Source organism: Neophocaena asiaeorientalis, unplaced genomic scaffold (assembly GCF_003031525.2).
Source record: "Neophocaena asiaeorientalis asiaeorientalis breed wild unplaced genomic scaffold, Neophocaena_asiaeorientalis_V1.1 scaffold82, whole genome shotgun sequence".
Lineage (NCBI taxonomy): Eukaryota > Metazoa > Chordata > Mammalia > Artiodactyla > Phocoenidae > Neophocaena > Neophocaena asiaeorientalis.
Window position 1 is genome coordinate 1,239,222 of NW_020173068.1, and position 24,683 is coordinate 1,263,904.

Consider the following 24,683-nt stretch of genomic DNA (forward strand, 5'->3'; position numbering starts at 1 on the left):
TGAAACGGTTCTTAAAGGAAACAATTCCAATAAATTTAACCAAGGAGTTGAAAGACTTAAAACACCAAAATCCACAAAACATTGCTGAAAGAAATTAAAGAAGACCTAAATAAATGGTAAGACATCCCACGTTCATGGGCTGGAAAACTTAATATTAAAATAAGATGATAGTACTACCCAAAGCAATCAATAGATTCAGGGCAATTCCTGTTAAAACCCCAATGGCGTTTTTTGCAGAAATGAAAAAACCCATCCTGAAATTCATATGGAATCTCAAGGGACTCCCTTGCCAAAATAGCCAAAATGATCTTGAAAAAGAAGAAAGTTCGAGGACTCACACTTCCTAATTTCAAAACTAGCTACAGAGCTACAATAATTGTAACAGTGTGGTATTGGTGTAAGATTAGATATGTAGACCAATGGAGCAGAATAGAGAGCCCAAAAAGAAAGTCTTGCTTATATGGTCAAATGATTTTCAACAAGGGTGCCAGGATCATTCAATGAGAAGAGGACAGTCTTTTCAACAAACAGTGCTGGAAAAACTAGATATCCACATGCAAAAGAATGAAGTTAGACTCTTACCTTACACTGTATATAAAAAAAACCTCAAAATGAGTATAAGCCTAAATGTGGGAACGAAAACTATTAAATTCTTAGAAGAAAACATAGGAGTAAATCCTCGTGACCTTGGATTAGGCAGCAGTTTCTTGGATTTGACACCAAAAGCACAGACAACAAAAGAAAAAAATATGTAAGTTGGACTTCATCAAATTTTAAAACTTCTCTGCATCAAAAGACTATTAAGAATGTGAAATGCAGCCCACAGAATGGGAGAAAATATTTGCAAATCATTTATCCGATAAGGGATTAATATCCTAGGAAGAGATGATATTTTCAGTTTAGGAGAAAAGACCCTGTACTTCCTATATCTCCTAAAACTGGGTGTGGGTAAGCACATCTATAACTGAATCCCAGTAAACCACGTAATGTGAAAATAACTGGACTGACATTCACCATATGTGTTCTGACAGTAGATGTGAGGGCTTGTGTCATGCATATGGCTTTTCTCAGTGATGCTCCCTCTTTTTCTCTTCAGGATTCCACCAGTATTGTTGCTGCCCTTCTGATAGACTTCAAAAGTTCATTGCTTCCCCATCTTCCAGTTCATTTCCGTGGATCAAACAATTTTCTGATGATTGCCCTTTTCCCCAAATCCAAGATATACCAAACATTTTACTCAGAGGTAACATCAATCATTATTCAGCAAAACAATTACTAGCCTTTTTCCTAGCAATTTAGTTGGTAAGGCAATGTTTCAGGGCTAACAGTGAGGTGCTGAGAGGGAGAGTTGGGAGGGCTGGTGTGAGGGTGGCTGCTTCTGATCTTTTTGGGTCCTGGAATAGACTCTTGCCATTGAAAGGTGAGAACCTAAAGGAACTGAACAAAAGGCTTTCTAACTTCTAAGAAAAATATTCTTTGTCCCTTATAAGTCATAATTAGACTCATTTTCCTTTTAGCTACTTTATTGAGTTGTTAGGCCCTACCTACTGGGTCAGAGCTCTCTACCCCACCCCAAACTCTCCCTCCCCATGGTTCATAGGCCCTGCCCTTGCAAGTGGTTCCACCTGGCAGGCTGCACACCATAGGCTTTCAGCACAGATTGCACGAGTGAGGGAGCTCACCAAGAATTATACAGCCTACTTAGAGACCAAGCAGTAGCCAGAGTCATACAAATGGCCAGTCTTATTCTGGTGGAAATGCTTGGAAAGGTGTGATGCAACAGCTTTTGAGAGGACAGTCATTCCCTCAGGATAGATTCATAGAACAGAGAGGAGGCAATTACTGGCCTTGGCTGCAGAGCAGCTTTTAGGACCTGTCTGTGTCTCCATCTTACTGCCAGCTGGTCCTTCTACCTCCTTGTGCTTGTCCTTTCAGCCTAGGAACCTAGAGATTCTCTTCAGCTATTCCTCTGCCTCTAGGCAGGAGTTGCTTGAACTCCTTCTGTCTGTCCCTATCACCAGGGAAGACACGCCCCTGCTGCCAGAACAGTATTACCTGATACCTTCCTCTGTGCTTCCTGGCCTCTTAAGGAGCAGAATCCCTGGGAGAAGAACCCAGAAAGAAATTCTAGTTTTTAAAAATACAGAACAGAATTGCTTCAGGCCTCTAATTTTGGAACAAACTTGTTTGTTATGATGGTTTTTCTCTGTACTGACAGTCTAGATTTTCAACAGCCATCAAATCCCCATGTGGGTTCCATATCCTGTTGTTGGGTTTAAAGTGTTCTTTGCTCAAATTCTGTTTTGTTTAGGTCTTCTCCCCCTGGCAACAGCAGGCTAACTCAGGGCTGTCTTTAAAAGTGATCCAGGAAGATGGATTATCTGTGGAACAAAAGAGATTGTAAGTGGCTGCCTTCAGTGTTTATGCTTGCTTCCCTAGGCTGTGTGTGTCTGCTCTCTCTGCAGGATGACTTGTGTTATGTAACACAGGGGTCCTGGCTTCTGAAAGGGCCGACACAATCATTCCAGTGCTGCCAACTTGCAGGTAGCCAGTGCCCTTGGGGAACAAAAGTCAAGAGAGATGAAATCCACCAAGAATCAGAAACCTGTAGTATTACCAAAGGTTTTAGGCCAGGCTTCCTATGTGGGCAAACCAGTCATCTTGCATTAATGCCGAATTTTGCTTAAGTCAGTGAGATGCTTGTTTTAGAAGTATTGACTCTGTCACAGGACTTTGGCTTGAAACTATCAGAACAAGTTATGTAAAGTATGTTTGCTGTAGAGAGATGGAATTCTAATCTGTGAGCCTTTGATATTCCAGACACTCCAGTGCACAGAAGCTCTTCAGTGTCCTGAGCCATTCTGCTGGGGAGAAACGGAGTCCTCTAAAGCTACTCTCAGCTAAACTCCCAGAGCTGGATGGGTGAGCTCTGTTTTTCTGTTTCTGACTTTTGAAATGTCAGAAACCTCAGAGTTGGTGCTTTCTAAGCTCCATTTTCTTTCTTTATAGCTTCTTAAGAATAATTATAAAAAGTAGTAGTGACACACCATATACAATTTTATTCTCTAGAGATATTCACTAAGGTTTCTTTTTATCATGTGAATGGGCACATTCAGGCAAGGCTGGTGATGGTAACATAATAGCATTGTCTTTCTTTCTCTAGGTTTCTCCAGCATTTTGCCGTCAGCAGCGTTAGTCGGGAACCCATGATGAGGACCCATCTCCCTGTCCTGCTGCAGCAAGCTGAAATCAACCCTACTCACACAGTAGAAAATGACAAGGTACAGCAGCTCACCAAATAAGCTGGGAATTCATGGGAAAATAATCCTGATAGCCTGCCCTTAATCTTCAGTGTCAATTAACAAAAGGAGCTCAGGCAGAGTCCCTTTTATAAGACTCTCCACCTCCCTGGATACTTATGTAATGATACACATGAAACCTGCTGTATATAATGACTGTGTACAGGCATCTACATTAACCCCAGCTGAGCCCCATAGCAATGATGAAAGCCTGGCATATTGCTGTGCCTTCCCCTTGCTCCTCCAGGTCTTCCAAACTCCTGCTCAGTACTCTCATGCCATCAGCTCTTTCTGGTTGCAAGGACTTACCTGACACATTGAGCTTCGTAAGGGGAAGTGTTAGCGAGACCTTGCTAGCACCACCAGGATAAGGTGACACTTTATAAACACTGTCTTCCCAAGAGTGGATTTTAATCTGCTCCTGCTTCACATGCCTCTCCTCTTGACTCCGCCCACCATTTCTTTGGAACCATATGTTATAATATGCTCAAAGAGGGCATTTATTTCTGTGCAAATCTAGAAGACACTCAGCTGCAAAAGGAAATAGAAGCATTAAGCAGTCAGAAGCCTCATTTTTCCCTTAAGCAAGAGTTTAAAAATGAAAATGTTATATTTTACATATTTTTTTAATATATGTATTGATATTTCATATAACAAAGTGCTACAGGACTGGCCTTAAAGTAAGAAGGTATCTGGCTGTGAGCATGTTTGCTGGGATTTGAGAGGCTGAGGCGTGGGTGCTGAGGAATGGGAACCAAGATGGAGAAATTTGGATGGGAAGAGTATAAAGAGAAAGTCAGTTACATGGAGTACTGCCCACAGGCACAGAAAGGGATACAGACTAAGGGTCTGTTCAGAGGGGAGGAGGGAGAACTGTTTCTCATAAAAGAGGCATCCATAGCCATCTCTGTGCTGATGGGACTAGCTCAAGTGATGAGTGCCACCAAGTTGAACTTCACTCCAGACCTGTCCCAGTGAGTCTTGTGTATTGTGAAATAAAACATACTTAAAGAAGCCCTTGCCATGCTATGTCACTGACATCGTTATCCTTCAGCAAATGCATGGTTCCTTTCTTCCTCTGCTTGACCCCTTCTTTGTTGGTGAATTTCTTGAGTTGCTTTGGAATGTCTGCCTGCAGAGGGCCCTGTTTTCATGTGGTCGTGTGCCAAGATTAGGAAAGTGCAGCCTGGCACCTCTTCTCCCCATCAAGATTGAGAAGTGCTTCCTCCACCCGGTTTGTTTCCTTAGCTCAGGCCCTGTGGCTTGGAAGGCACAGGCCACTCCCTTCCTTCGCTGAGTTTGCGACACCACTTTAGCCTGTGGCATTTTTGTCCCAAACCTCCTTTCTGCCCAGTATTTTCCATTATACTTTTTTTGTTTTTTTAGCTTATTGGGTATAGCTGCTTCACAATGTTGTGCTAGTTTCTGCTGTACAGCGAAGTGAATCAGCCATATTTATGCACATATCCCCTCACTTCTGGATTTCCCTCCCATCTAGGTCACCACAGAGCGTTGAGTAGAGTTCCCTGTGCTATACAGCAGGCTCTCACTAGTTATCTGTTCCACACATAGACTGATCTAGTCACAGCCTGCTCCGTGGAAATTATTATAGTAACGCTACATTGTTGTATATGGTGTTTGCTATGTGCCAGACACTGTTGCACGCATTTTGTTTACATATATTAACTCAGCTAATCATTACATCCACCCTGCAAGGTAGATTCTGTTGTGAGCCCAAGGTCACATAACTAGTGAGTGCTGGTGCTGAGGTTCAAACCCATAGAACCTGGCTCAAGAAGTCAGTTCTTTTAACCTCTTACACAACGCTGCCTCCCAGTTGAATCACAAACCCACATGGCTTTTCTTTCATGTAGGTAATTATCAGCATTGTAACTGGCCTCCCAGGCTGTCATGCTAGCGAGCTCTGTGCTTTTCTGGTCACTCTGCATAAGGAATACGGCAGGTTAGTATGGCTGCTGCCTTTGCTTTGGGGAAAGGGATTCTATGTCTGGGTCTGCCTTGGCACTGGGAAACCTTCAACATGCACTGACCTTTGGTGTCACTGGTATCAGTGCAGTGGTCATCCATCCATCCATTCATTTAACACATTTATACCGAGTACTTTCTGTATGCCAGATACTGTTTCTAACTGTAGGGGACGAATGAACAAAACAGATGAGAAAATCTCTGCCTTCATGGAGCTTGTATTCTAGTTTGGCAAGATAGGCAGTTAACCAGATAAGAAAATAGTATATTAGCTAGTGAAAAGTGCTATGGATAAATTAATGCAGAGAATGCTATAGGGAGTGCTGGGCTGGGGGAGGGATTCCAGTTTTAAATTGGGTACTCAGGGAAGACCTCACTGAGAAGGTGACATTTGAGCAAAGGCCTGAGGAAATGGGGGAATGAACCCTTGGGTATCTGGGCAAGAGCCCTGTAGCAGCAGGACCAGCATGGGCAGAGGCCTGGGAATGTGCCTGGTCAGCAGGGGAATTCAGGACCAGGGTGGTTAGAACTTGAGAGCTGGTGGATGTGATCCTTCCGTGACCACAAGGGGACTGCGTGAGCTCAGGTGGAACTGGGACATGCTGGCTTAGGCAAAATTGGGGAAATCATTCATCCATCGCTTCCATTTGGCTGGCAGATTGCTAAACAACCCTTGCCGACCAGGCTTTTTTTTTTTTTTTTTTTTGCGCGGTACTCGGGCCTCTCACTGTTGTGGCCTCTCCCGCTGCGGAGCACAGGCTCTGGACGTGCAGGCTCAGCGGCCATGGCTCACGGGCCTAGCCGCTCCACGGCATGTGGGATCTTCCCGGACCGGGGCACGAACCCATGTCCCCTGCATCGGCAGGTGGACTCTCAACCACTGCGCTACCAGGGAAGCCTCCCGACCAGGCTTTTAATAACTAGTTGGTCTACCTCAAAGTAAGGGATCCTGGGCTTCCCTGGTGGTGCAGTGGTTAAGAATCCGCCTGCCAATGTAGGGGACACGGGTTCGAGCCCTGGTCCAGGAAGATCCCACTTAGTTGCTGCGGAGCAACTAAGCCCATGTGCCACAACTACTGAGCCTGCACTCTAGAGCCCGCGAGCCACAACTCCTGAAGCCTGTGCACCTAGAGCCCATGCTCTGCAACAAGAGAAGCCATCAGTGAGAAGCTTGCACACCGCAACAAAGAGTAGCCCCCACTTGCAACTAGAGAAAGCCCGCACACAGCAACAAAGACCCAACACAACCAAAAATAAATAAATAAATTTATTTAAAAAAAAAAAAAGGCAAGGCATCCTGCAGGAGGCCATATAGCAGAATTGAGAAGACTGAAATCACCTAGAAGTTTGGGAGTTTAGAGTGGGAGATTGTGGGGGGAGCGCTGTGGGGAGCCTCCTTCATAAGTACTCAATAGCTAACCAGTTCCTCCCTCATTTCCATTGCTTTTGTTCTGTAAAGAATCTGAATTCTTCACCCTACCCGTTATCCCATTATTCTTTTTTTTGACTGTGCCACGTGGCATGTGCGATCTCAGTTCCCCAACCAGGAATTGAACCTGGGCCACTGCAGTGAAAGTGCCGAATCCTAACCAATGGGCCCCTAGGGAACTCCCCCTCCCCCCATTACTTATTCTTAGCAAGAATTTTACTGAAAACTGGACTGAAGCCATTTTACTGAATGATCTTTCAGGAAGTGACTGCCTGTTCAGGAGTCTTTCTCAACTCTGAAATCTGTTGGTCATGTGCTTATCTGACCTTTTCTCCTGTGGCAAGGCATTTCCTGCCAAAAGCTCCAGTGGTAGTGATTGCAGGATACAGGGCTCCCCACCCAGCCAGTGCACTCTGCCTGTTTCTGTGGTGCCAGGATTGCTTTCTCCTGTATGGGTTCACTGGACAGAGAGTCTGTGGGTGTACTGGTCACATTTGAATCCACTGGCAGAGCCTATGGGCCTGGTCCTCATGCTGAGATTACACTTGCCATTTCCAGGTGGATGGTATACCGTCAAGTCATGGACAGCTCCGAATGTTTTCATGCTGCCCACTTCCAGAGATACCTTTCCAATGCCCTGGAGGCCCAACAGAACTGCTCTGCCCGCCAGTCAGCCTACATACGCAAGAAGACCAGACTACTGGTGGTGTTACAAGGGTGAGCGCTGGAAGCCTTTTGGGGATAGTGGGGTAGGGTGGTGACCTTGCCATTATTGTTATTTCATGTGTGGCTAACTTGGGGCACAGAACAAACACACATGCATGAGAAGTGTCTGTGTTACACAGATATGCCTTCAACAAGAACTGTTGCCATCCTGTGGCCCAGAGTGACTGGTGAAGATTGCACACAAGTTTTTTTTTTTTTTGCACACAAGTTTTAAGTTTGGCCTCAACATCATAATATCCTCAGAGGCAGAGAGTTAGGGAGGTGGTTTTCTGGGCAAGATTCTTTGATAATTCTTCTAACAGTAATGGTCCCTAAGCTTCTTCCTTTGCCACCGAGGCAAGGGAGCTTCAGTTTTTTCAGTCCTCCCTCCTGTGGAGTTGCAGAGACAGTCCCCACACTCCAGTCTCGAGCCCCATCATCCACGGAATGGCTAGTGCAGGAGGGTTTCCTTGGACCCTCAGTGAGGAGCATGAATAATCCAGTTGGGCAAGGAGCTCCCTGTGAGGACAGTTTCGGAGTGTGTACCGCTGCTTGGGGAGCCCTGGCTGCAAGGAGCTTCCCTTGACCTGTTCTAAGAGCTTCCAGGGAGGAAGCAGGCCCATCATCCCCTGGGCCCAGAGGAGAACGTGTCAGATCAGGAAAACATGGGCTGTGCTCTTTGCTGCTGTCATTATAGTTGGTGATAAAGAAGCTTTTGGCAGTTCTCACAAAGTGCTTTTGTGCTATGCTGTGTTTTTTTGTGCTCATAATAATTAGTATTTGCAACTGGCTAATTATTTCCAGTAGAGAGTAGGCCCGGATCCAAAACCCTGTTTGGTCTCTGGGGTGTGATGGTGAGGACTGGAGGAAAGCCAGGCCGATGGTGCTGCAGGCGACAGGTGGGAGTATGTGCCCTGCCAGGACATCTTTCCTCTTCTTTAGATCTTGTTCTTACACCTGCTTTGGGCTTCCCTTCTGTTGACCCTTTTGTCCTACTAGTGGGCTGAGGTTGTGGAAGCCACAGAGCCAGAAGGCTAGAAACCACTTGTTTTCCATCGCTTCTAATGGTCAAAGGAATGGGTTGGCCTAGCTTCATCACCTCCTGCTGCTTCTCCAGAGTTGAGTCATTGGGGGTGTGGACCTGGAGTCAAATTTGGTAGCTTGACATTGTGCAGCTGAGGTCATTTCCATCTTCCATTACTTCAGAAAGCATTGTTGACTCCTTGTCTCTAACTGTACAAGTCTGCAAAAGTGCTAGCTGTCCTGGCTGCTCTGGACTGCAGTGACAGTGTATGGCCAGCCCACTTGTACTCTCAGACCCAGTTCTTGCCCAGTCATAGCCCCAGGACACTAGGAACCTCAGATGGATTTCCTGCTGTGGTGCTCACTGTGACACTGTTATTACAGGCTGGGCCCATTCTCTTGAGGCACAGCAGGGAACACATGGCAGCCTCTTTGTAGCATGTCCATCTCCTTGGGGCTGGGCCTTAGAGCCCAGTATTGAGGTTGTTGGTGAGGGGACACCCCAGAGGCTTCTCAAGTTGAGAATTTTATTCCGTGAATGTGGCCTTTATTTTGATTTACAGGATTCTGTGCTGTAGGGCAGAGTTTTCTTTTGCCCCTAGAGTGGCCTGGTCCCATTCTACTTACTGCAGCAGGTGGGCAGTGGTGCTGAGCTTTGACATCAAGTGGATTATTAGGTTGTTGTTTTAAAAATTAATGTATTTTGAAATGATAAAATTTTAGGAATGGAGGACTGATTCGTGGTTGCCAGGAGTTAGGGATGGGAGTTGGGGGCAGGAGGGAGGTGGGTGTGGTTATAAAAGGGCAACACAAGCGAGCTTTGTGGTGCGGAACTGTTCGGTATCTTTATCGTGGTGGTGGAGCCTACACAGGTGACAAAATTGTATAGAACTTAATACATACACAAATAAGTAAAACTGCGGAAATCTGAGTTTTAATAATTTTAAGGAATTTGAGGGGCTGTATTTGTTTATACTCTGGAACATTGTAAAATTATTCTTTACATTATCTACATTTAAAGCAGTATTGCTCAAAACAAAAATTGAATTAATGTAAAACGAGGTAAAATTGTAGGCTTAAATTGCAAATGTAAAAAAGAGCCCGAAAGACAATTGTATGGAATATGTTGTTTCAGAGGAAAGAAAGTTAAAGCGCTGATGGGTTTTTCGTTTCTGTTTTTTGTGGGTTTTTTGTGGGTTTTTTTGCAGTACGTGGGCCTCTCACTGTTGTGGCCTCTCCCGCTGCGGAGCACAGCCTCCAGACGCACAGGCTCAGCAGCTCTGTGGCACGTGGGATCCTCCCGGACCGGGGCACAAACCCGTGTCCCCTGCATCGGCGGGTAGACTCTCAACCACTGCGCCACCAGGGAAGCCCTTGTTTTTGTTTTTAATAAAGAGAATACTGACAAGAAAGAGGCAACACAAAGAGTTTTTTGCCTTCATCATGCAGTTGGGGCAGTTTAGCCAGAGTGGCCAGGTACAGGCTTCATCAGTTGGATCGGTGTGCATCCTTCTGAGGTGAGGGCTGCCTCCTGCTGTCTGGAAGCCATGCCCAGGATGGTTATAAGGCAGGGGCTGGGCAGTAAGGGAGGGCATTAGCAGGCACACCATTAACAAGTAGAGTGATCGACACCAAAGACCTGCTGTCTGCTTCAGTGGTTCCTGGCTGCAGTGCCCAGATGCTTCACCTAGATACATTGGCCTCACCAAGAAGCCTAGGGCCTGTTTTTTGCTCTAACTATTTTCCATTAAAATCAGTGAAAATTAATGTAATCCTCTGAAAACTTGGGAATTCCCCAGTCACCCTGTCTAAGGGAAATCTATTGTATTAAAATTGCCAAAATCCTCAGGACTGACTTATAAATGTTTCAGTTCTTTTTTTTTAATAAGATTATTATTTTTTTTAATTTATGGTTGTGTTGGGTCTTCATTGCTGCACACGGGCTTTCTCTAGTTGCGGTGAGCGGGGGCTACTCTTCATTGCGGTGCGCCAGCTTCTCATTGCAGTGGCTTCACTTGTTGTGGAGCATGGGCTCTAGGTGCGCGGGCTTCAGTAGTTGTGGCTCGCGGGCTCTAGAGTGCAGGCTCAGTAGTTGTGGTGCACAGGCTTAGTTGCTCCGCGGCATGTGGGATCTTCCTGGACTAGGGATCGAACCCATGTCCCCTGCATTGGCAGGTGGATTCTTAACCACTGCACCACCAGGGAAGTCCCTTTCAGTTCTTTTTAACCCTAAGAAATGAGAGTCTCTACAGCTTGTACCAAACATGGAAAGTAAAAAGCCCCCAGACACTTTTCTTTAGAAGAGGAGGAAAAAGCTGATGCTGAGGAGCAAAGCTAGGGCACTTCACCATGAGCATTAAGGCCATTAAACACAACTACAAAGAGATTTAAGGCAGTTTGTAAGCTTCAGGCCTGCTTACCAGAGTGTTACTGCACTGTGAGGGGCTCTCCTAGCATCTAGGACCATCCAAACACTACAGAACCAGTGGAAAGCACTCTACATGGTCATATACACACATGCCCAGGCAGTGGGAGAAGCCTTCAAGAGAAACCAGGGAGCAGAGGGCTCGCTCTTTGTAGAACCTAGCACACCATGTTCTCTACTGAAGCGCCCACTGCTGTTTGGTCAGGACTGAGGCAGACCTGGGGTTGGGGGTGCTAATGTTGTTGTGTGGAGTAAAGTCAAGTACCGTTGTACAGATGAATTGTTTGTAGGAACTCAGGAAATAGCCCAGGCAGGCTGTACCTATCCTCCCAGCCCCAGGCTAAGACCAGGTCTGTATGATCAGCAAGGCTGCCCATCAGATTTGCCTTTTGCTCCGTAAGAATTGACCTTTTGTGATAGACTGGGTCAGTCAGGACAATGTTCTTGGAGTGGCCAGGGGTCTGCCTGGAGTTCAATGTCCAGTTCATTCACCTGCCTTGCTTTAGGCACCATTGATTACAGCACCCAGCAACTACCTTACATTCTTATTGCAGAGACACACAATAAACAAATTAGAAAATACAGTGTATGTAGCTGTAGTCAGTGCTTTGGAGAAGAATTGGGGTGAGGGTGGGGAGTATCAAGAGAGAGGATTGCTATATCCCATAGGCTGCATGAAGTCAGAGGACACCTCTCTCATAAGATGCCAATTGAGCAGAGACCCGAAGGGGGTTGAGGCAGTGAGGCTTGCAGACATCTGAGGAAAAGAGCATTACAGGAGAGGGGACAGAGAGTGCAAAGGTGAAATTATACCTGGCACATTCAGGGAAGAGCCAGGAGGTCAAAGCAGTTAGATTCAGGTACAGGAAGAAATAGTAAGAAATTAAACTCATCCCTGCAGTGTGGGTCAGATCTTAGAGGGCTGTGTGGGCCATTGTAAGAGCTTTGGCTTTCAGGCTGGGGGGGGGATGGAAGCCACTCACTCAGTGGCTTACCCGATGGGGTTAGTATGACCCCTCTAACTTTTGTGTTGAAAACAGGTTATAGGGAGACACAAAGACAGAAGCAGTTTGGACTCAGTGGTAGAGTGGGAGTATGAGCATAGTTATATTTTAAAGATTAAGAAAAAATGGCGTAAAAGAAGATGCCAAACAAACCTTTGGCCTCGCAGCTGAAAGAGTGGAATATCCTCTGCTGAGAAGGACAAGACCTCAAGAGGAGCAGATGTGGGAGAGTTGGATCAGGAACATATTAAGTTGTAATTGAAAACATCAAATTGGCCCTGGAGGGAGTTCCAGGCAGGAGATACAAATGCAGTTGGTATTTGCCATGTGTCTACTGACTTGGAGATATGTCTCATAATCCCTCTTTCTCTTGCCCGCATGTTCTGTGAGATGAAAGGAGAGAGGAAAGAGCTATTAAAGAAAATATACCAATGCGGGAGCTCCTAACTTGATTAGAAAACACCAAGTCCCACCCTCAGAGCCCCAGGGTCGCCTGCAGGCTTCTCATAAGGGGAGTGGGCAGTAGGGTTCTTTCTTCCACTCACTCTTGCGGTTAGAACTAATGGAACTTGGAAATACAGAAGCACTGTGGACTCCAGGGGCTCTAAATCATGAAGTGGGGTGACCCCAAGGAACCTAGTCTCAGTCTCCCCCTTTTGGTTTTCCTTCCACCCTTACTCAGCCACTCAGCAAGCATACCCCTCTTCCCGCACTCTAAAGCGCCAATCGGTAAACTAATTATTCCCTTTTTCCCCCCCAGCTACACAGATGTTATTGATGTTGTCCAGGCCCTGCAGATACATCCAGATTCAAATGTCAAGTCCTCCTTCACCATTGGTGCCATCACAGTATGTGTGGAGCCCCTGAGCTGCTACATGGAGCACAGGTACATACTTAGGACCACCTCTGGCCCACAGGGTGTGTTGTGTTTAAGTGTACAGAAAGCAGTTTTCTCCCACCTCCCAGTAGGAGGCACATCTTTACGTGTGTTTATCTTTTGGAATGCATCAGTCTACCTTGTATGTAATAAATGCCCAGTTGTCATTTGATTAGTGCTAGGTCCTCAGAGCTACCATTTGGACTGACAGCTTCTCACCACTTTGTGCACTGAAAAGTCACCCTTCTAGGACAGTGGGACTTGAAATAGCTTCTCCCAGAAAAAAAGAATGCCTATGGCAGGCTTTTATTTTCCTCTTTACTGCAGGGGAGGGGCTTTGTGTCCCAAGGCACTTGGAGTACCTCACAGATACTTTTTCATGTGGTTAAGCCATCTTAAAGCATCTTACCTCAGTTAATGACACTTATTTTCATTACAAACAGGTGAACTTTTTTTTTCTACTTTGGAAGTAATATAATAACAAAGAAAATTGAGTATAATTCACTCATAATCTCACTCAATGTTAACTATTATAATTTTTGTGAATTCCTTTCTGGTCTTTTATGTGCATGCTTTTTTACAGTTGTGGTATACATATAATTTTATATCCTTCTTCTTAGGTTAACGTATAGACATGTTATGTAAGTGAACATATATATGTTCCTGCAATTACAGTGGTAATTACATTTTGATTGGGTATGTAATCATTATGTGCATGTATGGACATAATAGTCTTAACCAGCTCCCCATTGTTAGTCACATAGGATGTCTCCAGCTTTTCACTATCATAAATAATGCTATGAGAGCATCTTTATCCATATAAATTTCTGAAATTTCAGATAATTTCCTTAGAATAGATTCCTCAAAGATATATTATTAATTAATTGTATGATAGTTTTATTACTCTTTATTCATATTTCCAAATTGCTTTCTGAGTGGGTTTTGCAGTTTATACTGCCCCAGTGGTATCTAGAAGTACCTATTTCATCATGAGAGAAATCCTCACTGGGAAGTTTCAAACATTACAGTGTCCCTTCATAGAGCTATTTGACTTCCTCTCCCTTTAGCCTAGTAGAATGTATCCAAGGTCTTTAATCATGTGGTTTTTCTGGCTAGTCCATATTATTGTCATCTCCTGGTAACTGATTGAGCTATCCTTAGATCTTCATCTGAAAAAGCTCCCTTCTTGAGTCCCAAGTTGATATCTTTAGACTTCTCGTAGAATTTACATTAGAAGTTACTTCCCTAGTCACCTTAACTGATCCCAAGAAATGTCTTCACCATTCTCCCTTCTCTTTAGCTCTGACCTAGGTTCTGCTCTCCCATAATAAAGCTAAGGTGGTCTATTTTTCCTTCTGCCTTAGGTTAGGTTATTGTAGTGAATGCTGAGCATCCTCATTGTACTTCAGAATGCCATATTGAGTCTTACATGCCACTCTTTCTACCATCCATGTCTCTTCTTTTTCTGAAGTTTTTACTTAAAGATGAATGAAAGCAGAAAGGGGTCTAACAGGGGACTAGACACTACCAGACATATTAACATAGAAAGGTAGGAAAAGATAGTAATAAACAAAGAACAGACAAAGGTTACACTCTAGACAAGCACTCTTCTACACCGTCAATAAAAAGTTAAGGAGAAGAGAAACTAACAGGGTGGTGAGGGAAGAGCTCAAGGAAGAGATATAAAAGGTCTGGGGAAATGGGGAGGAGGGATCTTCCTGGGATATTGGAAATGTTCTAAAACAGAATTGTGGCAATGGTTGCACAACTCTGTAAACAATTTACTAAAAATAATCATTGAATTGTACACTTTAAATGAGTAAATTTTATGGTGTGCAGGTTATAAATAAAGCAGTTAAATAGAAAAGATCAGGGGAAAAGGAATTTAGCTGACAAAAGCAGCTGAAAGGTAAACTGTTAGAGTCCTAGAAAGAAAATTAAAATTTCACTATAGAAATGAAAATCTCAAAGCAGTGAGAAGTAAAAGTAGACACTGCTAAAACAAAATGGAAAGGAAATACGGAATTCCCGGGAGGTCCAGTGGTTAGCACTCCTCCCTTCTACTGCAGGGGGCACAGATCCAGTCCCTGGTCGGGGAACTAAGATCCCACAAGCCACACAGCCAAAAAAAAATTTTGAGAGGAAATAGACAAAGAAATGAAGACAATTAGAGAAAAGAGAGGAATTATAGAATACAGATTTAGCTTTTGCGAGGACAGAAATCATTTCTGTTTAATGCTTAGTACATAGTAAGTGCTCATGAAGTGTCTGTGGAATAAATGAGTATGCCAGCATGTGAGGAATAAGTGTCCTTGAAGAGAATTTAAATAAGTAAATCAATAAACAAGCTAAAGATAAGCATATAATCTCTTTAAATATAGAAATAAGGGTAAAGTATATGAATTATAGTTATGGAATATAAAAATATAAATGACAAAATCAGGTGGGTTAAAAAGTATAAGAGATTAGGACTTCCCTGGTGGCGTAGTGGTTAAGAATCTGCCTGCCAATGCAGGGAACACGGGTTTGAGCCCTGGTCCAGGAATATCCCACATGCCACGGAGCAACTAAGCCCATGCGCCACAACTACTGAGCCTGCGCTCTAGAGCCCGTGAGCCACAACTGCTGAAGCCCACGCACCTAGAGTCTGTGCTCCGCAACAAGAGAAGTCACTACAATGAGAAGCAAGCACACCACAAAGAAGAGTAGCCCCCGCTCACCGCAACTAGAGAAAGCCCGTGTGCAGCAATGAAGACCCAATGCAGCCAAAAAAAAAAAAAGTATAAGAGATCAAAAATAATATTTGTCAATAAATCAAAATTACTGATTTTGCTCAGTTTTTAGATATGAATGAGAAATTTCCAAATTTACTTTTGAAACCATTCCAGAAAGTAATTTACTATAGTGGTTTACTAATGCTCTGTTGGAAAACTAATGATTAGCCCCTGTGCATGGGCTGTGGAGCTATTCTGTTTCATGTGCATGGGGGTGCATGTGGAATAGAATAAGAGAATTATGGGACTCATGATCAAGAATAGAAAGTTATTGGGACTTCCCTGGTGGTCCAGCAGTTAAGACTCTGCACTCCCAGCACAGGGGGCCCGGGTTCAATCCCTGGTCAGGGAACTAGATCCCACATGCCTTAACTAGAAAATCCCGTGTGCCACAACTAAGACCCGGTGGCTCAGCCAAGTAAATAAATAAATATATTTTTTTAAAAAACTTGGTTAAAAAAAAAGAATAGAAAGTTATTAAATAACATTAATCCCATTCCATTAAGAAAAAAAAGTAAGTGGGCCAGTGTTAAGCCCATAATTTTTTTTTTTTAAAAGAAGATGTTGGGGGTAGGAGTTTATTAATTAATTAATTAATTTTTGCTGTGTTGGGTCTTCGTTTCTGTGCGAGGGCTTTCTCTAGTTGTGGCAAGCAGGGGCCACTCTTCATCGTGGTGTGTGGGCCTCTCACTATCGCGGCCTCTCTTGTTGTGGAGCACAGGCTCCAGACGCGCAGGCTCAGTAGTTGTGGCTCATGGGCCTAGTTGCTCCGCGGCATGTGAGATCCTCCCAGACCAGGGCTCAAACCTGTGTCCCCTGCATTAGCAGGCAGATTCTCAACCACTGTGCCACCAGGGAAGCCCAGCCCATAAATTTTTAAAAAGCAAAAACAATCTGGGAATTCCCTGGCAGTCCAGTGGTTAGGACTTGGTGCTTTCACTGCCATGGCCTGGGTTCGCTCCCTGGTTGGGGAACTAAGATCCTGCAAGCTGCATGGCATGGCCAAAAGAAAGAAAGAAACAAAGGAGGGGGAGGGAGGGAGGGAGGAAGGAAGGAAGGGAGGGAGGAAGGAAGGGAGGGAGGAAGGAAGGGAGGGAGGGAGGAAGGGAGGAAGGAATCCATCCTTACATAGCCAACTGTGGTAGATTAAAATTGTGGCCACAGCAGAAGCAGCCCTTCCCATCAAGACCTGAAGAGTCGAATCTACTTCTCACCTGGGCATTGTGACTTGGCTTTGGCCAGTGGGACATCAAGAAGCATGAAACAAGCCAAGGCTTGAAAAGCATTTACACATTGGGGTTTGCCCTCTCTTGCTTCTGGGAGCTAAGACCACCATATGAAGAAGCCTGGGCTAGGCTGCTTGAGGATGAAAGACCATGTGAAGAGAGAGGCCCAGCCATCCACTCCTACCATTTGGACTGAGACCCAGTTGGGCCTGTGAGTGAGACCATTTTAGATAATCATCAGCCCCAGCTGAGCTGCCCCAGGCCAAAACAACTGCCCATTCAACCTATAGAATCATGAGAAATAATAAATCATCATTATTTTAAGCCACTTAGTTTTGGGGTGATTTTTTATACTGCAACAGTGTAAGAAAATAGGTACACATATACACTCTTTTTTTTTCCATACACTGTTGATAGGAATGTAAAATGATTTAATCTCTTTGGAGACAAATATGGCCATTCCATTGCTCAAATTTTATCATACAGTTATATTTTTAAAAATGTGCAAAGATATATACGTATAGGGGTGTTTGTTTCAGGCAGAATTTTTAATTCCAAACAGTAGAGCCCACTCCAGCATGTCTAGCTGGGGAGGAGTTTACTAATGTACATTATAGCTTGCAGAGTCTCTAGGAGGGTCAGGCTGTATTGGCTAGGCAGCCAGGTGGAACACTCAAACTTCCTGTAGGGCTGCCCCGGTGAAGGGGATATCTCAACCACTTCTTCCACCAGAAAATGGAGTCTGCTTACCATACATTCCCTCACTCACCATGCTCATTGCCACTTGGAGTCTAGTTGGTAGAACTTCGGCCATATGCCTGCACCAGACGGCAAGAAAGGCTGGAAAAGCAGTTTTCTGCCATTTACGCCAGGGACGGGCTTCCTAATTCCAAGTCTGGGAAAGGTGTTTAGAAGGTACTGGGCAGTCTGAAATATGACAGGTGTGCTCTGCAATGTTCAAGACAACACTATTAATAATATCAAAGGGGACTTCCCTGGTGGCACAGTGGTTAAGAATCCGCCTGCCAATGCAGGGGACACGGGTTCGATCCCTGGTCCGGGAAGATCCCACATGCCGTGGAGCAACTAAGCCCGTGCACCACAACTACTGCGCCTGCGCTCTAGAGCCCGCAAGCCACAACTACTGAGCCCACGTGCCACAACTGCTGAAGCGCATGTGCCTAGAGCCCATGTTCCGTAACAAGAGAAGCCCGCTCGCCGCAACTAGAGAAAGCCTGCGCACAGCAATGGAGACCCAATGCAGCTATAAATAAATAAATTTAAAAAAAAAAAAAAAAAAATCAAAGAACTGGAAATAATCCAAATGCTCAATTAGTAAGTGACTGGTTAAATTTGGGGATATTCATATAATGGACTGCTATGCAGGCATTTTTTAAAATCAAGTAGATTTTTATCTTCTGACATAGAAAATGGCCATAATATTTTATGAAGTGAGAAAAACAAATTACCAAAACAATGTGTATTTTTTAAATGTTTACTTGTATACGCATAGAAAATATCTAGAAGGATACATGCCAGACTGTGAAATAGTTGTTCCTTCTGGGAAATGACCAGTTCCTTGGGGGCAAATGTTGGATGATGGGGAAACCATTTGATATTTTATAGTATCACGTATATTGCTTCTTTTAATGTAACAGCTTTATTGAAGTTTCTGTGGATATACTTATTCTGGACATTTCATATAAATGGAATCATATAATACGTGGCCTTTTGTGTCTGGCTTCTTTCAGGGTTCATCCATGTTGTAGCATGTGTCAGTGTTTCCTTCCTTTTTATTGACAAATATTTCATTGTATGGATATATCACATCTTTTTTATCTATTCATCAGTTGATGGACATTTGGGTTATTTGCATCTTTTGGCTACCATAAATATACTGCTATGAATGTTTATGTATTAAGTTTTCATATGGTTGTATGTTTTCTGTTCTCTTGGGTAGAATTACTGGGTCATATGGTAACTGTATATTTAACTTTTTGAGGAACTGCAAACTTATCCAAAGCCACTATACCATTTGCATCCTCATCAGCAATGTATGAGGGTTCCCATTTCTCCACAGCTTCACCAATACTTGTTATTGTCTGTCTTCAATAATATTACAGTTTAGGGCTTCCCTGGTGGCGCAGTGGTTGAGAGTCTGCCTGCCAATGCAGGGGACACGGGTTTGTGCCCTGGTCCGGGAGGATCCCACCTGCCGAAGCAGCTGGGCCCATGAGCCATGGCCGCTGGGCCTGTGCATCCGGAGCCTGTGCTCCGCAACGGGAGAGGCCACAGCAGTGAGAGGCCCACGTACCGCAAAAAAAAAAAATAATAATAATAATATTACAGTTTAGTAGGGAGGACGATATGCAGAGAAGGAAAGGAGTGAGCCAACATTTGTTTTCCACTGTTTGTTAGACACTGTGATGCTTTACCCCTTTCAAACCTCAAAATCCCCTTTAGGTATTTTGGGAGGCATTTAAGGTAGGCATCATTACCATGTTTTACCATGAGGAAGCTGTTGCTCAGAAAAGTTAAATAATTTTCCAAATGCCACACCCATGACATGTACGCAATTAATCATGATATAGGGTAGGAAGTGCTGTAATAAAAGATTCATGTAATTTTATAAGAATTATAAAAAAGCAATGACAACTCATAGTTGGATTAGTAAAGAAAGCCAGCATATGAATTTGAAGGACAGGGATGCCAGAGATGCCAAGATATGAGAAGAAATTGCATGTATGTGCAAGTCCATGTGTTCTGAGTATTTTCTTTGCAGCTGTTTAAAGTGAGCAGCTTAATGGCCCTCTACCCTGTCAGGGGTTTAAAACATGCGCATCCAACCTGTGATTGTATAAGATGCCTTGAGGGGAAACATTGCTCAGCCTTGTCTAAGATGCCACTGGTGTGAATTTCTGTGGGCTGCTGCAAGAAAGCAAGCAGGGCACTGAGAAGGGCTTTTAAGGGCATGTACTCTAAAGTCACAGGTACTTACTTGATGGGGACAGTCATTTTTCTAAGAATGCATTTGCTGTGTGGCTGGCCATTCAGTGGACTATGAATGCAGTGAAGTCAGTGACCACTATTCTTGGGAGACTCTGGTGCGGATGTCTCTTCCTTTGCTCCAGGGCTCCTGACCTTGCTCAGAGCACATGGGGATTCTCCCATGGAATTCTTTAGAAACCATGAAGGAGTCAGGCAAGTGAACTAGATCCACAGCCCAAAGTTGTATTCATCCAGCACACTCATCCACCAAATTTGGTTCCAAATGCTGTGTGTCTGGCTGTTGTCAGAAATCAAATTAAAAGATGAGGATTTGCCACCACCAAGAAAATTGCAGGAGAGAAACTCCCCTCAGTGTTTTGAACAGCACTAATACCTGCCAACTACACCAGCAACAATTCAGAGGGTGGCTTCATCAAGCATCTTATTTGCAGGGGAAGAAAGCACAGGAGCTCTGTGGTGCCAAATGAACCTGGGTCCCTGTATAAGCTCTCCCATTTCCTAGCTGCATGTGGGACCTTGGGCCAAGTGCTTAGCTTGCTTAGCCAACCTAAACCCACTCTTTGTGGTTTTTAGGTACCCAAGGCACAGGGTGGATGTGAGAATAAAATTGTATATATGAACTGCTTGCACAGTGCCCAGCCCATGGTAAGAACTTGATAAAAGGCAGCTATTCTCATTAGTGTTAGCTTTCTTCTCTAAGAAGAGCACTGTGGTGTTTTAGAAGTTTTAAAGCACTGAGAATATGGGCTTTTCTCTGGAGCTTACTGCAGAGCTACAGTTGTTAACTCACACTTTGGATTAGTTACCCTCAATCCAATCAGTCAGTTTCCTACATTTCATTCACCGTTTGAGCTCAGAACAGGATTAAAGGGAAACCCGGATTCTGTTGTGCACATAAAGGGAAATATGGCAACTTTGGTACTGAAGGCCCTTGGCACAGTTAGGCAAAATAATTCTCATTTTCCCTTGAAATTTCCCCTTTACTGTCAGGACAGTATCTCTTTGGGAGGGTGGAAAAGAAGACCAAGTTCTCTTTCTCCATTTCTTATAGTCTTGAGAGCTGGCCCTGTCCTCAGTATCCCCTCTTCAACATTCCACCAAGAGTTGGCCACTTTGGGACTTCTGTGGGGTTTCTGGCTTAGGGGACTTTGGTTCAAAGCTATGAAAACCTTTTGTATAATCATGGCTATCCTTAATGTTCAGTGTTGCCTGCCCGTTGCCCCACTGAGTAAGTCATCTTGTATGTTACTGATATTCACATTTTTGTGAGAAATAACCAATGAAAATTCTGAGATTAATGGTTTTAAAATATTTCTTTTTTCTCCCTAGATTTCTCTTTCCTAAATGTCTCGACCAGTGTTCACAAGGTAAGCAATATGCTCTGTTTTCGCTTGCAAGCCTTTCAAATTATGTTTAGATGCGACAGACTTTTCTTTGTGCTCCCACCTACCATTCTGAAATCTAAAGCAAATAAAACTGATCCAGGGAAAACTTGGGCATTTTTTGCTTTCATCATATTTGATAGGCAGATTTCTTCCAAGAGTTTGTCTCTTAATGATAATAAATTGCCATGGCAACACCTCTTCTGAGCTGGGCTGAAGTCTGCCCTGGCCTTCCAGCTAATGTCAGTGGACTGAATAGGTATTCCTAGCCTGTGGATCAGCAAGATTTTGATGCATTTCTCCTGTCCCATGAGTGAGAGTATGGCCGAGTAGAACCTCCTCCCATAGTCCCCTGCTACATATACTGAAATTTTCCACGTCTCCTTTATAACATTTAGAAAAATCCACCCATCCTGTAGGTTATACTCATCCTTGCATTGTCCTACCATCTGGCAGCCTGGGAGCAGCACTTTTTAGTCATATTAGCTATGATGGCTGGAGACCCAGAATAAATTCTAAATTTCCTACAGTTGGTGATAAAATACTTATTGTTGTCAGAAGGCCTGGGGTCTGGGCTTCCTGAAACAGCCCAGCAAGTAGAAATCAGATGGAAGAAAATAACTCAGTGTCACCAGCACGGTTTTGCCCTGCTGATGCCATTGCCAATCCACAGGGAATGGAGACAACAGAGCATTCGTAGAGCTGTTGTCTTGGGGAAGAGCTGAGCTGGAGGCTGTGCAGGGCAGGAGGCCGGGTCACTGGAGAGAAGAATGTGTGTGTTGGACTTCTGCACCAGGGAGTCTCAAGTCTAGCTTTTAGAGGCCCCTGTTGCTTTCTAGGCACTGCACCCCAGTAGCAGAGTTGAATGGAGGTTGGCTGGGTCTATCCATGGTGTCCACCCCAGGTAGATTAAAGAGATTTTATAGGGGCTGGGTTAGTAGGATCCGGTAACAGACTAGATGGGGGGACATTGAAAAAGGGGGTATCTGGAATGACTCCTAGGTTTCTAGCTTGGGAGATTGGAAAGGTTGGTGGTACCTATCCTTGAAATAGACTACATAGGAGAAAACATAGGTCCAGGAGATAACCAAAGAGAGCTGTCTGGTCCTTCGATAAATGTTTGGAAGTCATGATCAAAGCCAAGGGTGTGGGCTGTAGTAAGCCCCTCTGACTATATGATGGATCATATAGTGATCGATCACATAACTGATCACATGACGATTGCCACCCTAGTGCCCCTTGGCTTCTTGACACTTTCTCCTTCAGTGCCCCTCTTCTTTTTTTGCATGTGGGAGAAAGATGATCAGGCTACCTTGGCAAAGAACCTTAAGCAAGTGTTCTGTCTTTACTGTCCATGAACCTGGGCCAGTATTACAAGAGGAAAGCTCTTTTAGGCCAAGACAGAATGAGTTCTGTCTGGGATTTTGTAGGCATATTTCATAAACACTGCCTTCCAACTCATTGTTTAAAGGCAATGTGTGTCAATTCTGTGCTTCTATAAAGAAAGCTGGGGTGGGGGTGGGAGGACTTCCCTGGTGGTCCAGTGGTTAAGAATCCGCCTTCCAATGCAGGGAACTCGGGTTCGATCCCTGGTCGGGGAACTAAGATCCCACATGCCGCGGGGCAGCTAAGCGCGTGCACTGCAACTACTGAGCATGCGAGCCACAACTAGAGAGCCTGCATGCCGCAACTACAGAGCCCACACGCTTTGGACCCCGCATGCCACAAGAAGAGAGAAGCCTGTACACCACCACAAAAGATCCTGCGTGCCACAACTAAGACCCAACGCAGCCAAAAATAAAATAAATAAATAATTTTTTTTTTTTTTTTTTTTGCGGATTGCGGGCCTCTAAGGCAGACTCTCAACCACTGCACCACCAGGGAAGCCCAAATAAATAAGTTTTTAAGAAAAGAATTAAAAGAAAAAAAAAAAGAAGCCAGGGGAATTCCCTGGCAGTCCAGTGGTTAGGACTGCCACAGCCTGGGTTCAGTGCCACAGTCACTGCCACAGCCTGGGTTCAGTCCCTGGTCGGAGGAGTAAAAAAAAAAAAAAGAAAGCTGGGAATGTGATCAGATGTAGACAGATAACCTTGAGGCCATATATGCTGTTTTCTGAACTGCAAAGGGCTTGTTAAGTGATAGTGCCTTGGTAGACATCTTCCCCTTACATCTGGGCCAAGAGGACACTATAGACTGATCTGATCTAATTCACCATGGGCATGGACCCTCTGGGGAGAGAGGAGATAAAATGCAAGTATTTCTTCTTCCTCAGAGATTTGGTGGCTCTCGTAGAGGTAGAATCTGCCACCGGTAGACAAACATTTTACGTCCCAAGGGAACAGTTGCCTCCCTGCGCTCCTGTTCATGAGTCAAGCTCCCTGATTCATTGCTTTTACAACAAAGGATTATTTTACAATGAGAAAAGCACTGTATTGCAGCCACAAGATGATGTGTATTACAGAAATCCAAGGATTAGGAAATAATCTCAATGCTTAAACAATAAGCAAGGCTCATTATAATGCTGGCTTTAAAACAGAGTGCAGATAATTTACTACCATGATCTGCTTTTAGATGTATCTGTAGATAGACAAAAGAAGTGAGATTTGTATTCTTCTGGGCTGCTGGAAGTCTTTAGCCAGACTGGGATGGTCAAACAGACCTCAGAGATGTTTCTCCACTCTTGGGAACAGGCCAGTCCAGGCTGCCTGCTCACTCACAACCCAGACTGGTGAGGCGTTGGCCAAATCAGAGTATCCACTCCTTGATAACAGAGCAGAAGGAAGCTCCTGGCCCAAGCAAGATGAAACCGCTCATGATGGCCTCTTCACCCTGTGCTCCAGATAACTGCTGTACCTTGCCTTGAAGATGGCATTTCCTCTTGGCAGGTAGCAGATTGCATAGCTGGCCTAAGGAATGCTGGGGATAATCCTTTTGCTTGTTTCTCCACAAAGCAAAGCCCCTTTTATATGTCCAATTCCTGACCTAGAATCCAAAGCCCACAGTGTTTGTCTACATGGTACTCATGGGGCAGACAGGACTTCGGGCAAGGTATCTGTCAGAGACTCAGATCCTAGCCTTTTCTCAGGCAGGCCAAGCCTGTGCTTGTGACCCTGCTGCATGCCACTCAGGTTGGCACATTCGCAGTAGTCTGACTCTCCAGTTTCTTCTGCCCAAGTAGATGCTAAGTAGAGTCCTAGGGCCTTTATAGATCTTCTCTCAGCCTTTCCTGACTCCTCACTGCAGGATCCACCACAGCTATTCTTGTCTTCCACCCCTGGTAATGTCATGGGCCTCTCGCAGGAGCCGGCTCTCATAACTGCCATCTCTGGAATGTGCTGAGCCTTCTAGAACCCTGCCTGCCACCCCACTGTGCCACATTCTGGGCCTGGCTGCCTGGCCTTGCTTTACTCAGTTTCCAAAGGCCCCAGCCACTTCCTGTGGCTGCACCAGGACATGGGGTTCTGGCAGTAGGCTCACCAGGCTGTCCTCACTGCCTCCCCACAGCCTGCAGAGTGACCTTTCTAAATGGGAATGGAAGCACAGG

At 44.6% G+C, this 24,683-nt stretch overlaps 1 protein-coding gene across 4 annotated transcripts in view; it reads left to right on the forward strand.

Moving 5' to 3' along the window:
• Positions 1-24,683, forward strand: part of DNAAF9 (dynein axonemal assembly factor 9) — a 117,753-nt gene that overhangs the window by 72,503 nt on the left and 20,567 nt on the right. For 3 of the 4 annotated variants that reach the window (XM_024742975.1, XM_024742978.1, XM_024742977.1), the window contains 8 exons: positions 1,097-1,243; positions 2,312-2,400; positions 2,821-2,922; positions 3,164-3,281; positions 5,174-5,262; positions 7,273-7,431; positions 12,632-12,757; positions 21,087-21,124. In XM_024742975.1, the coding sequence (XP_024598743.1) occupies positions 1,097-1,243; positions 2,312-2,400; positions 2,821-2,922; positions 3,164-3,281; positions 5,174-5,262; positions 7,273-7,431; positions 12,632-12,757; positions 21,087-21,124 (868 nt within the window). The remainder of the gene's footprint in view (positions 1-1,096; positions 1,244-2,311; positions 2,401-2,820; positions 2,923-3,163; positions 3,282-5,173; positions 5,263-7,272; positions 7,432-12,631; positions 12,758-21,086; positions 21,125-24,683) is intronic. The other variant, XM_024742976.1, reaches the window with a different exon arrangement.